General features: G+C 38.2%; 1 protein-coding gene across 1 annotated transcript in view; it reads left to right on the top strand.

The window, feature by feature from the left end:
- Window positions 1-13,013, top strand: part of LOC135710424 (UNC93-like protein MFSD11) — a 125,242-nt gene that overhangs the window by 107,605 nt on the left and 4,624 nt on the right. Inside the window, exons 4-5 of the mRNA XM_065232996.1 lie at window positions 11,867-12,043; window positions 12,109-12,386. Coding sequence (XP_065089068.1) covers window positions 11,867-12,043; window positions 12,109-12,386 — 455 coding nt within the window. The remainder of the gene's footprint in view (window positions 1-11,866; window positions 12,044-12,108; window positions 12,387-13,013) is intronic.

The raw sequence follows: 13,013 nt of genomic DNA, 5'->3' as shown, positions 1-13,013 counted from the left end.
CTAACGACACTCACGTCTCTTCTGAAATTCTCAGTTAGACTACTTTCAGGAATAATGCTGAGGAGTAAACATTGGTTCCAATCTAAACAAGAGTAACAGAAGCATGACTGTCGCTATTCCCGGCCACGCCCATCTTTACCATAACTAGGGATAGGGAAGGAAATGTTGATGTAGTACTTATTTAACGAGAGGCCACCGACTTAGCGACATCCACATAAGTGCTACAGAGTTAGAGGGTTGGGTAGGGTATTCGGTTAGGATTCACCTCAAGTTGGCGATGCAACCAAAAGTATGTATTGTTTATTTGTTGTTTATTTAATCTCTCGATAGCCGGCTATCGAAAGAACATATTAATTTTTTTTAGTGATAATGAATTTTAAGAGTCATGACGGAGAGCTTGGGATTAAACCCATGATTTTCTGCTCAGTAAGCAAAAACGATCCCTCGAGGGTCATCGAGCATCTCAGAACCATAACGCTTCGCGACAATACAGGACTACGTTTTCGCTTGATATGCAAATAGTTTCCAAGGTTAATGTTCAATATCAAAAATACAAATGATGGTGACGATATATTGCTTGGGGTTAAATCCATGATTTTCTGCTCAGTAAGCAAAATCGATCCCTCGGGGGTCATCGAGCATCTTATAATCCACAGCGCTTCGCGTCAAAGTACGAATATATGGATGAACAATCTTTTATTGAATAATTATTATTTACGATAATTACATGAAATAAATAAAATATAAAGTACAAACAAAACGTGACTGCTAAAATCTCAAAAAGATATTCTCACAAATATATGTCACGCAACCAGGAATCTCAAAACCATTAGACGTTATAATGATACTCTGCACATGTTAGACACAAGAAGAGGCCAAAAAGCAAGCGTCCGACACACAAAACCCGTCAAATCCACTTGCAGTCACAATCAACGATTCTACGAATTGCGAGCGCCCACGAATCATAAAACCGCTGACTGCGACACTCTGAAAGCGAAATTGACAGGCTCTATGCGTCAAACACCCGCCCTCCAATCTCCTCCCGCATCCAACAGCACAAATCTCCATTACAACATCTAACGAATTCAAAACTCCGAAAATCACTCATCTATAGCAAGTGAGTGGAAGCAACCCTGCATGCAACCATTCTTCATGATACACTTTTTCTGCCTATCTTTCTATTAGGCCTGTGGACATGCGTTAGCTTCGAAACTTCTAACCAAACTGGGTAAATTTTCAGATCACAAAAAAAAAACTTGAAAAAAAAACATTCAAAGGTAATTACAAGTAAAATAAATATTGATTATTTTACGCAAAAAACGAGCAAGTAATATTAAATCTCTTGTATCGTATGCAAATGCAAATTGACTGTTACAAAAATAATATGCTTAAATAAAATAAAATATTCATAAAATTATATGCAAAATTTACTAGAAGATCATTACTTTATTGGTGAGAAGTTTCTAATAAGCCCTCCCAGTTCCTCTGTATACAGAACAAATATGATCCTGTAATCAGAATTGCTCAGTCTGTATGAAGCAGCCGATTTCATCAAGGATGTTCTATTAACAGCCAAGAATTAATCGTTTGACGCATACTGAAGCATTAAGACGGTGATATGTGTCACTATAGGAAATCATCATCGTTGCAAATATAAAGAAATTAAACATAACCCTTTGCTTCAGTACCGTCAACATCCATGTCCATGGGGAGGGAATTTAGAATCAATTTTGGTTTATTTTGAAAAACTGACTTTTGGCCAGCTAGACTGAAGAAATACCCCACTGCTACGGTTACACCCCAAGCAAGTTCAGATGAGCGAGAGAAAATCCCAAGTAACATATGCGGTTTTATTATGGTCTTCGAGTTCATTCTAAGCATTATGAAGCTCTTCCAAATCATGATAAAATCAAATTTGTTGCTTGGGATGGCACTATGCAAAAAAAAAACGTAATAGTAATTACACATAACTAAAAATTTCAATAAAAAGGTAAGACATTTAGGAACGTAAATCGAGTCCTGTGTTATACCATATGAAAATGCGAAAATTATCAAACAAAATATATGATGATCATAATTTTCAGCATGCACTGAAAACTATGTTCCATTATAAATGTTATTTCTAGTTGAAAAAGGACTTTTGGCACTCAGTGCTGAAAAGTGTCACTTTTTGACACTGTTTTGAATAACAAAAAAAATTTTTTTTTTTTTTTTTTTTCCTTTATTTTAGAGATTTTTAGCCTGAGACTAGTTCATCTCTTATATGAATAACAAAATGGCCTACTTTTCTTAACTAAAATCACAGTATCAAAAATTAGTACTGATATGAGTACAACAGAGCGTAGTGCAATTCAAATAGCACTTTTTTTATCAAGTGCAGTATAAGATTAGTCATAGTGATACAAGAATACAATAACAGCCATAATAGTGTCAATTAAACGAGCAGTAAAAGTGCTGTTATCATTTTGATAGTGGTTACGCAATTGAAAATATAGGTGATTGCTGGCTAGCGCGCTATAGCGTCTTATAGTAGCGTGTTGACAATTGTTATGAACAGCAATTCGTCAACTATACAACTATTCACTGATATTCAATGGAAACCATATATTTTAGTGAAGGATTTGATCGCATTGATAAACCCATGTTACGTTTCAATTTGCCAAAAAATAGAGATTGAGCTTGAACTTCTCGAAGGCTTGAATCATATCTAACTAATCGCCAACATATAGTTAGATTCAAGGGTAAAGAATCGAACCTAATTTCTGTAAATTCTGGAGTCCCTCGAAGCTCTCATCTAGACCCTCTTTTGTTTATTTTATTCGTAACCGACATTTCTTTCATTCTAAAAAACATAAAAGTTCTAATTTAGAAATAAAAAGCCAAACAGATATTAAGACATTCAAAAATTAAATACGCTTATTCTATATTTGGTGAAACAATAGGCGGGGTGTCACCCAGTCACGCTACGGCCTCTGTCTGCAAGTGAATGTAATAAAATGTAATTTATTAACAATTAGGGTAACTGATGATGGTTGGACCTATTTAGGCCGGTTTCACACGACGTCAACATTCATGTCATATTTTTTGTATGAATTCAACATATAATTATGAAAAATGCATGATTAGTGGAAAAATCTACCTTTCTTGTTTCTAATAATAGCATAAAAAGTTAAATATTATGAACAATTGATTTTATAAATCGTTTTTATTCAGCAAAGAATTATGATGTTGGTTGGACCTATACTGATCTTGGTTGGACCTAAAAAATGATGATGGTTGGACCTATTTTTGCAAATGCTAGTTTAGCCCATATTTGTTCAAAAACTTTGTTTAGAGCTTATAGGTATAATGAAAAAACCATTTTTATACAGTTTTTATGAATTTGCTATTTAAAAAAATTAAGAAATTTTAGTTAAACTTCGTTTTTAAAACAGTTCACTTCCAACGCATTAGCTTGCTATTTATCATGGCTCATTTTCTCGGAAATCATTGACCCGATTTGGAAAACTTTTAATGTCAAACTATAGGTATTGTGGTCCCATTGAAAGCTATCGAATATTTTTAGAGTCGGTCTACTGGTTCCGAAGATATGGCCGGAACAAGTTCCAGGGTATATGGAACATGGACCGAATTTTGACATGCCAGGAATAAAACCTATCATGCGACGCTTCACATTACTTCCCAATTCGATAACAAGGTCAATAACAAAATTGAGTGCCTAGGACCACATTGGCCACTTCCGGGCATGTTCTGGGTGCCCCCGGGGAATTTACGGGCTTAAAATGACAGAATATCAGAACTTAATTCCGGTTTTACAGTTTTTTTTTCGGAAATAAGTTTCAGTTAGCAATTTTTAGTTTGTTAACATTTTATTTCAAGTTAATTCACACACAGAAGGTGTATGAGAAGTGCTTAATGTAAATTCATATTAACAGATTCTTTTGGCGCTTTCGTGGCAGTTCGGAAATCGGTGGTTGCCCTTTCAGCCAACCTGACGATGGAATTTCTCCTTTAAATTTACGCCCAACTATTGACGCAAGGTCTTTAGCAGCTTTCAAGATCGTTTTGCTCGTCTTGGGACTGCCAGAAGCAGCGCACATACAAACCCAATTCCCTAGCTGGTTCTCCAAATCAACACTCAACACTATTTTCCTTCCATATTTCTTGCCGTGGCTTCCCTTAATTTTTGCGTGAATTGTCGTTTTCGGAAAATTGTACCTTTTCTTTGCCTGATACGCGGTAAGTGATTTATTTCTTACTAAAAGAACAGCCTTTTGAAGATTTTCGACCGTATAACTCTTTTCTTTAGCCATTTTTTCAATCGAAGAAACTGATCACTCGGCCAAAACGAAATCGAATTTCAAATCAGCTGCGCATGAAGGATGTAGACAAACCGAAGCGCACCTAGCGGCCGTCTTAGGAAACACATAGGTCCAACCATCATACGTAGGTCCAACCATGATCATATTTATCTATTCGAATTTCGTCAATTATTCAAACATTTTAGTGAAACCAATGGATAAATGGCGTACTAACGTGATGTTTACACCTTAAAGTAGTATTTTACTGCATGAAAATAAAAATAAATGTAAAAAATATTCCTTTTTTGTATGTTTGAAAGTAAGGCATGATGACGAGCAAATGCGTGGAAAGTGAACTGTTTTGAAAACACATTGAAACTCAATTGTTTTGAAGTTTTTTCAATAAAACACCCATTCAAATTGAAGAAAAAGAGTTTTTTATGATAGTAAAGTGATCATTGAAAATAAAAATTTAGCGAACATTGACTAAACTAGCGATTAAAAAAATAGGTCCAACCATCATCAGTTTTTGGATAGGTCCAACCAGAATCAATTACCCTAGTAGAAAAAGAACCACGCCGAACATTTCATTCGTTTTTACAAGGTACAAGCGACAAATGTGCCGTTTTTCGATAGCAACTTATTGTTGCGGTGCTTACTCATTGTTTGAAGATCGTTCGCTTTTGCTGTTATCCCTTTGGAAGCAAACAACTAGTGAAAATGTCGGTGGAAGTAAAACTGACATCAGATTGAGCTTCCCACATGGATTGGGGAAACCATCAATGGAAGACATTGCGAATTTGGTGAAATCGATTAATGTGGATCCCATTCAGATGATCGCTACATACCGCATAGCGGAGAAAAAATCTATGTCCATCCAGTTCAATTCGGAGGATTCGATACTTTATTGTTTGCTAAACAACCGTGAACAATTAATTTTCCTTTATACCAATGGGAAGTCAGTCGAGGTACGCATGTCGCCTGCTGGGGGCACCGTTCAGTACGTGAGAGTTTACGACCGACCACCAGAAGTCCCAGATAGTGATCTAGCATTGGTGCTAGGAAAATACGGTGATGTAAGAGAGAAATTTCCAGTTACCTTGGGCCTCGATATGCTTACAGATGTGCGAGGTCTATACATGGATGTATAAAAACTCGCTGCACTTTTTTAATCGGAAGGGAAACATATTCTACCAAGGGAACAAAAATTTGTGTTTCCTTTGTAAGAGGGAGGGGCATCGGATGAATTCCTGTCCCAAGCGGAAGGATCGAAAGCAGCCAGTACAACAACTAACGGAAGAAGAAAACCAACATCGGAATTAGGAAGAGACCAATACGTATGCTGGTGTAGTGGCTGGAGGTACATCGCCAAACGAGGAAGCGGTTAAGATCCTGGAAGAAGAGGTGGTAGTGACGAATGTGACGTCCGCGGATGGTTGTGAATGAATGGTTGCATGCAGGGTTGCTTCCATTCACTTGCTATAGATGAGTGATTTTCGATGTTTTGAATTCGTTAGATGTTGTAATGGAGGTTTGTGTTGTTGGATGTGGGAGGAGATTGGAGGGCGGGTGTTTGACGCATAGAGCCTGTCAATTTCGCTTTCAGAGTGTCGCAGTCAGCGGTTTTATGATTCGTGAGCGCTCGCGATTCGTAGAATCGTTGATTGTGACTGCAAGTGGATTTGACGGGTTTTGTGTGTCGGACGCTTGCGTTTTGGCCTCTTTTTGTGTCTAACATGTGCAGAGTATCAGTCTTATGGTTTTGAGATTCCTGGTTGCGTGAAATATATTTTTGCGAATATCTTTTTGAGATTTTAGTAGTCACGTTTTGTTTGTAGTTTATATTTTATTTCTTTCATGTAATTATCGTAAATAATAGTTATTCAATAATAGATTGTTCATTCATATATTCGTACTTTGACGCGAAGCGCTGTAGATTATGAGATGCTCGATTTTGCTTACTGAGTAGAAAATCATGGATTTAGTCCCAAGCTCTTTCACAGCACAATAAATCGCCACCATCATTTGTATATTTGATATTGAACATTAACCTCGGAAATATTTTGCATATCAAGCGAAAACGTAGTCCTGTATTGTCGCGAAGCGTTATGGTTCTGAGATCCTCGATGACCCTGGAGGGATCGTTTTTGCTTACTGAGCAGAAAATCATGGGTTTAATCTCAAGCTCTCCGTAATGACTCTTAAAATTCATTATCACTAAACAAAATGAATATTTTATTTCGATAGCCGGCTATCGAGAGATTAAATAAACAACAAATAAACAATACATACTTTTAGTTGCATCGCCAACTTGAGATGAATCCTAACCGAATACCCTACCCAACCCTCCAACTCCGTAGCACTTATGAGGGTGTCGCTAAGTCGGTGGCATCTCGTTAAATAAGTACTACATCAACATTTCCTTCCCTATCCCTAGTTATGGTAAAGATGGGCGTGGCCGGGAATAGTGACAGTCATGCTTCTGTTACTCTTGTTTAGATTGGAACCAATGTTTACTCCCCAGCATTATTCCTGACAGTAGTCTAACTGAGAATTTCAGAAGAGACGTGAGTGTCGTTAGTATCCAATCTACGAAGTATATCATAACAACGCTAACACTGAAGCTAACGCTAACGCCTTGTAGTAGTCACATAGTCACTATGAACGGAGTTCCAATTTCTTGGTCAAGTCAAGTGAAATATCTTGGATTAGTACTTGACCTAAAATTAACTTTAAAAGATCACATTGAGGGCATTCAAGCCAAATGTAACAAATTTATTAAATGTTTGTATCCTCGTTTCCTGACGGTTGGATGGTTGGTTGTCTTTATTAAGGAGATTTTCAGCCAGACGCTGGTTCATCTCCGGAACCTCTTTGCCTGACGAATCAACTGCTAATATTTAAACAAGTTTTTATATCGGTCATGCTTTCTGTCTAGTTTACCAGTTTTAAGTTTTTCAGACTGTGTTTCATTTGCTGGTTTGAGCTTAAAATTATGGATCGAAGATTATTGAATGAGTATCGTAAAACAGGGTCGGTTTCATCAATACTAGTATTGCCAGTTGATGATCTAGACTCTGACTCAGAGGTCGGTGAGGGTAGTCCGTTTGTCTTTAAAGGCAATACGAGCAAACGAGCAAAAAAACACACCACCGAAAAGCCTCGTAAGGCCACTCGTACGGACCACCCTTCCACCTTGGAAAAATCAAGAGGTAACGGAAATTCACCGAAACCCATTCCACCGGGTTTTAAACCTTGTAATTATGACAAGAACTTTCCGTCACTTCCAGGATCATCTAAAACCCCAGATGTCCCAGTTTTTCGGCCAGAAAAGCAGCTGAATAATCAGCAAGAACTTGCCCCCATGTTCACGTTTTCTGGTATTGTGGATAGTTTCTTCAGTATATTCAATATCTCTGACTCAACGAGGAGCATTATTAATTTAGTGCTGCCAATGGTGAAAACTCTTTTGAAGCAACTAGCTTCTTGGTGGTCCTTCCTTGCATCTATCATATCCTTTGATGGATAATTCTCCGAATGAGGTCGGGGATATGATCTCTGTTCTTCAGTGGAACTGTAGAAGTCTTATGCCAAAACTTGACACATTTCAATTTTTAGTTAACAACTCACTTTCTGATGCATTTGCCCTTTGTGAAACAGAACGTGTTAATGCTTTTTGGTGTGGTCTGAGAAGATAAAGCGGTATTCTTCAAGAGTTCTGCTATAGTTCTATTGGAGCGAGCTTGCAGAGACCGCTTAATTTTGTCTCCCTGCTGTTTATACCTCGGGCAGTCAGTCAGGGTATGCAGGCTCTCCTTGCAGTACACGCATTTTGGTGGAGTACCGCAAGGGCCCTCTTGATGTTGCTCGCCACACTGATCGCAGCGTGGTTTGTTCGAGCAGTAGTCAGATGTGTGACCAAGTTGTTTACATTTCGAGCGGTTCATTACCCGAGGTACAAACAGACGTACAGGCAGCCGAACCTTGCCAATAGCGACGTAGTGAGGTAACGCTGAACCCGAAAAGGTCACACGAAACGAGTTTGACAAGAAATAAGTTTTTTGGAGCCTACTACGGATACTGACTGCATTTGAAGGCAGTCCAATATCTTCACCTTCGGCAGGGCACGGTTTTTAAAGATTCCGAAGGAATCGGGACCCAAGAAATCGTCACTAGTCAAACTCGCTTCGGTGACCACTCCTTCAATTTCTACCTCACTACTGGGTATGTAGACTCGGTATTCCAATGAAAAAAGCTCGCACGCAACAATTTGGTTAGCCTGCTTCCGGTCATCAACGGTAACGCGCAGTTTTATTGGTGTTACCTTGAAAATATCGGTAACGGCCGAAAAATGTGTTGTTAGATCCTTAGAGATCCTCGGAATGTTCAAAGGTTTTTGTTTGGGCCAGAAAAAAACAACCCATGGGCCTTTCGAGGCTTCTGGGTAAGCCTTTAGGCGGGGGAGCGCTGAGGTTTTCGGGGGCAATGGTGTGGGTGGTGCAGGTGGACGAGGAGGAGATGGGGGGAGAGAAGGTTGTGGGCGATACCTTTTCTTGGGATATGCTCCAGTATTTTTGCTGGAGAGCGAGTCAACTGGAACGTCAAGGGTTTCCATTTACACAACTTCCTCGAGACTTTCGTGTGAGGTGGAATTAAGAGTTTCGTCATCTGAGATGGAAAGCGACCATCCCCCGCCTTAATCATTTTCATCCATTGCGGTTAAATATCGCCGCAATGGTGTTTTTGGTAAATATTTTACAAATAATATCAAAAATAGAAAAACAAAAATGCAAAACAAAATAAAAATTGATATAGTTTTACTCTACTAAAGAGTAATATGAAAGAAACAAAAAAAAAAAACCAAGAAAAAAATATATATATACTGAAAAAAAATTTGGATCACCCTAACTATACTCTACTTAAAAATAGTACGAGAAAAAAAATCAAGAAATTTTTTTTTAGATATATACTATTTACAAGATTTTGGATCACCCTAATTATGACCCAACCTAATCTAATACTGGACCATGCGGGGAGATGCGATACTGGTGAAAACAAAGCGACACGGTATACCTATTGCACTGAGGCGGCAGATGACTGGTGCGATGCTATTGTATTCCCCAACGGCTGTTGGGTCGATAACCTTGCAGCTGGAATGCCTCTTTCGCCTCGGTAGGCAATTTAACGTGCTTTCGTTGTTGCTATCAATGGGCCGATAGTGGTGATGATTTTACAGATGTTGATGTTAAAGCTGGACGGTAATCAAAGCGCTCGGCGTATGATTAACGGCTTCCTCACTCGCGCACTAGTTGTCTTAACACTATGCCAACTAACTTTGGCGAGAAAAAACCCTCGCGTGGGGAAAAACTCAAAAACTCAAATACTAGTGTCGTACAACGAGACCGATGCGACTTGACCGGCTCAGCGTGCGAGACGGAATGAGGGGAAGGTGGAATTGAAAATCATAATTATTCTGTCCACGCAGTATACGGATAGACTTTAAAGGATATTCCCTCCACGCTTAATTTTCACAATAGGAAGGAGAGCAGATTTTATGATGGAAACAATTATAAATGCTTCTTATGCAAAAAGAATGTTCAACAGATGAATTCCTGCCTCAAGCGGAAGGCCTGGAAGCAGCCATTAAAACAGCAACAACAAAGGACGAAAAAATCTTTAAACGATGAAAATGAATTAAGTCCATTCATTAATTTTACTTCAATAATTTGATATAGTCAAATCCTTGCGCTTCGGTCAGAGAGTGTATAGGGTGTCGTTGTGCCAATTATTTAATGGCACTATTCAAGTATGAGAGAGTAATTGCAGTTAGATCAAAAGTGCCTGAGAAAAATGCAAGTACTTTCGCAGATTACTCGAAGTTGCGATAGTGAAGGTATGCTCACAGACAAGCAGACATAACACTCTTTAAACGTTCATCGAAACCGCTTTGTTGGGTTAGAATCACCAACTCTAAGTGAGCAACACGTTTTTGTCGTGTATGAGCTTTAAGCTGTAATTAAATGTTTATTTAAGATAATTTTATAGCGATCCTGATATTATCGACTTACAAATTTGGTGTACTGTCTCTGGAAGTGGTGCGGTTAGATTCCCACTGTCTACTGCATTAGTTTTAACTGTATCTATAAATTCAACACTAGTATTAAGTTCAATTTACGTTTCATCAATCCGTACTAACAATAATTAGAATATAGGTTTAGATTTTAGCACTGAACGGTAAATCGTGTAGAAAACTAGCTTTAGAAACTGTAAATAGTTAGCTTTAGATAGATTCAATTAGTAATTAACAATTGTGATAAATTCACCTTACATACAATTAAAACCGCATTGATTTGAACAAATTGTGCACTATAAATTACTCTCCTGTTCTTTCCTTTCTTCCTTTTTGTTGACGTTCCAACAGTCCGTGACGTTCCTCGGGATCGATGTCACTATGTTGACAGCTGACGCAGCGCCGTCGTGTAAAGCGTCGCCGCGATGAGGGGTCTCGTCGTGACACGCTTTTAACGGTCAATTTAAATGTTTCTTAGTTGGTAGTACCCGCTACTTGTGGTGCACATAATCAATTCCCTAGCGTTTGACGTTTACACACTACAGTCATCTGTTGAGCGTGTTGCCCATCATAGTGTATAGGACAGATGGCTGTAGGGTTTACAATGATAAATGTTCAATGTGTTGTGTCTGTTTGTCTGTGATATAATATTGAGGTAACGTTAGGATAAAATCAAAACATTGAGAAATATAACGCATCACTTTCATAAATACTTCACTTCGCAACCGATGAACCATTCTGACGGCCATATGAGTACCCAAGTAACCATATAGTCGCAATATAGCTTGTATATTCTTACTTTGCTTGAGTATGGTTAGTTGGGGAATCTGATGAAACTGTCACTTCTTGAAACTGATCCCTTTCGTATTTCTTTCATTCTCTTTTCGCACACGGAGCGCTCGGTGGACCAGCGACTTTGGACGTGAGCCTCACCATGGCAATTCAGTGACATATGGTGGACATGAAACCGACCACACCAACCAGCGAGGAAGGAGTTAACATCGAACCAGGAACGAAAATTTGTACGGATTTATTTCCCTCTGAAGACAAGAAAAACCCGGAAAAGGAGGAATCATGTTAGAACCAACCAAGGACGATCTACGGAAGAAAATTGCCGGTGAAGCACGGAATGAAATACGAAGCGTTAGAGAAAAATTCCAAGGGATTCCAAAAGAAGCAAATGAGCAGAATATGGTGAAAGCTGTCCAAATATATTTTTTTTTACATATTAAATATCAAAAATAAACTTTATACATGCCAGGGTTGAAAAGAATATTTTCGAACCTGGAAGTGTGTATGTATAACCAATATCCATTTGATAACGGCGATGCATACATGCGGGGCTTATTGTGAGTGAAAGTAACCTCGGAATGGACGTGACTCTTCAGACATTCTGAAATGGGTTACTGGATCTACAATAGAGCTATCACCTTCTAACTCCCGAACTAAAGCTGTCTACTATGACCATAATTTCCATTCCATTATCTTATTACAGCTTCTTTATCATTACCTTTCTTTGGCCAAAAACATGGTTACTATACGTCGCAAGTGCGGTCCTAGGAACTGGAGCAGCATTTATATGGACTGGCCAAGGGATGTATCTTTCAAAGTGTAGCGATGAATCAACCATTTCCCGCAACTCCGGAATTTTTTGGGCCATGCTTCAGATGAGGTACGTTACTAGTCAAGATATATCCTTTATTATGATATGTATATAATGATTTCGTTTTGCTGCAGCATGTTCTTCGGAAATCTGCTGGTATTCTTTTTATTTCAAGGAAAAACCCACATTGATAGCGAAACGCGTACGCTAGTGTTCTCAATCCTGGCAGGTGTGGCCGTTATCGGTATTGTGTTCCTATGCACTCTTAGAAAACCACACCAACTCACAACAGATTCCTCAGATGATGGAATTCCGGAAGTGCAGCAAACACCCAGACAAGCATTTATCAGTGCCGTCAGACTATTTTTAACCAAACGCATGTTGCTTTTGAGTGTGGCATTTATCTATACAGGTATAATTATTGTCAAGATCACAATTGAACATGATTAGTGTGACATTCTTAGCTAAAGCTTATCAACGAATATCTTTGTCACACAGTGTACGCAGTGCACTATGAATGGATCGGTAATAATTGGATAAATATTGGTCATTGCCATATTTGAGCATTTTCACGCCAACTTAAAAAAGGTAGCATCAGACGTGATTTTCTCCGATTTTTATGAATCACTGCATAATCGTTTTTAGGGACAATCATTCAAGCTTGTACTGGAACTCGACCATTTTGACTTTCCTTTAATTTTTTACAAAATTGGATCTTCAATAAATCTTAGCACAAAACGTTTCTTCAAATCGAAATGTCGTCTGCGCCAATGTTTTAGGAAAATAGATGGTCTTTCCTGCAACATTACACACAGAAAAAAAATATGCATGTCAGAAATTAAAAAAAAAGCCAGGAATTTTAAAATTTCACGCTTTGCAATTGAAAAAAAAAAATCGTATCTACTTTTGGTAGAATTTAAGAATTATGTATAGCTCACTTTTTTTTTGGAAATTATAATTATTATTATTCTTTATTATAGAGGTTTTAATATTACATTATCATTCGTCTCATTATTTTTTTTTTTGTTAATTGGGACGG

This window comes from Ochlerotatus camptorhynchus, unplaced genomic scaffold, assembly GCF_037179485.1.
Source record: "Ochlerotatus camptorhynchus isolate MF236.1 unplaced genomic scaffold, CSIRO-AGI_Acam_v1.1 ptg000382l, whole genome shotgun sequence".
Lineage (NCBI taxonomy): Eukaryota > Metazoa > Arthropoda > Insecta > Diptera > Culicidae > Ochlerotatus > Ochlerotatus camptorhynchus.
The sequence above is the reverse complement of the archived record's forward strand: the minus strand, read 5'-3'. Positions and strand labels throughout refer to the sequence as shown.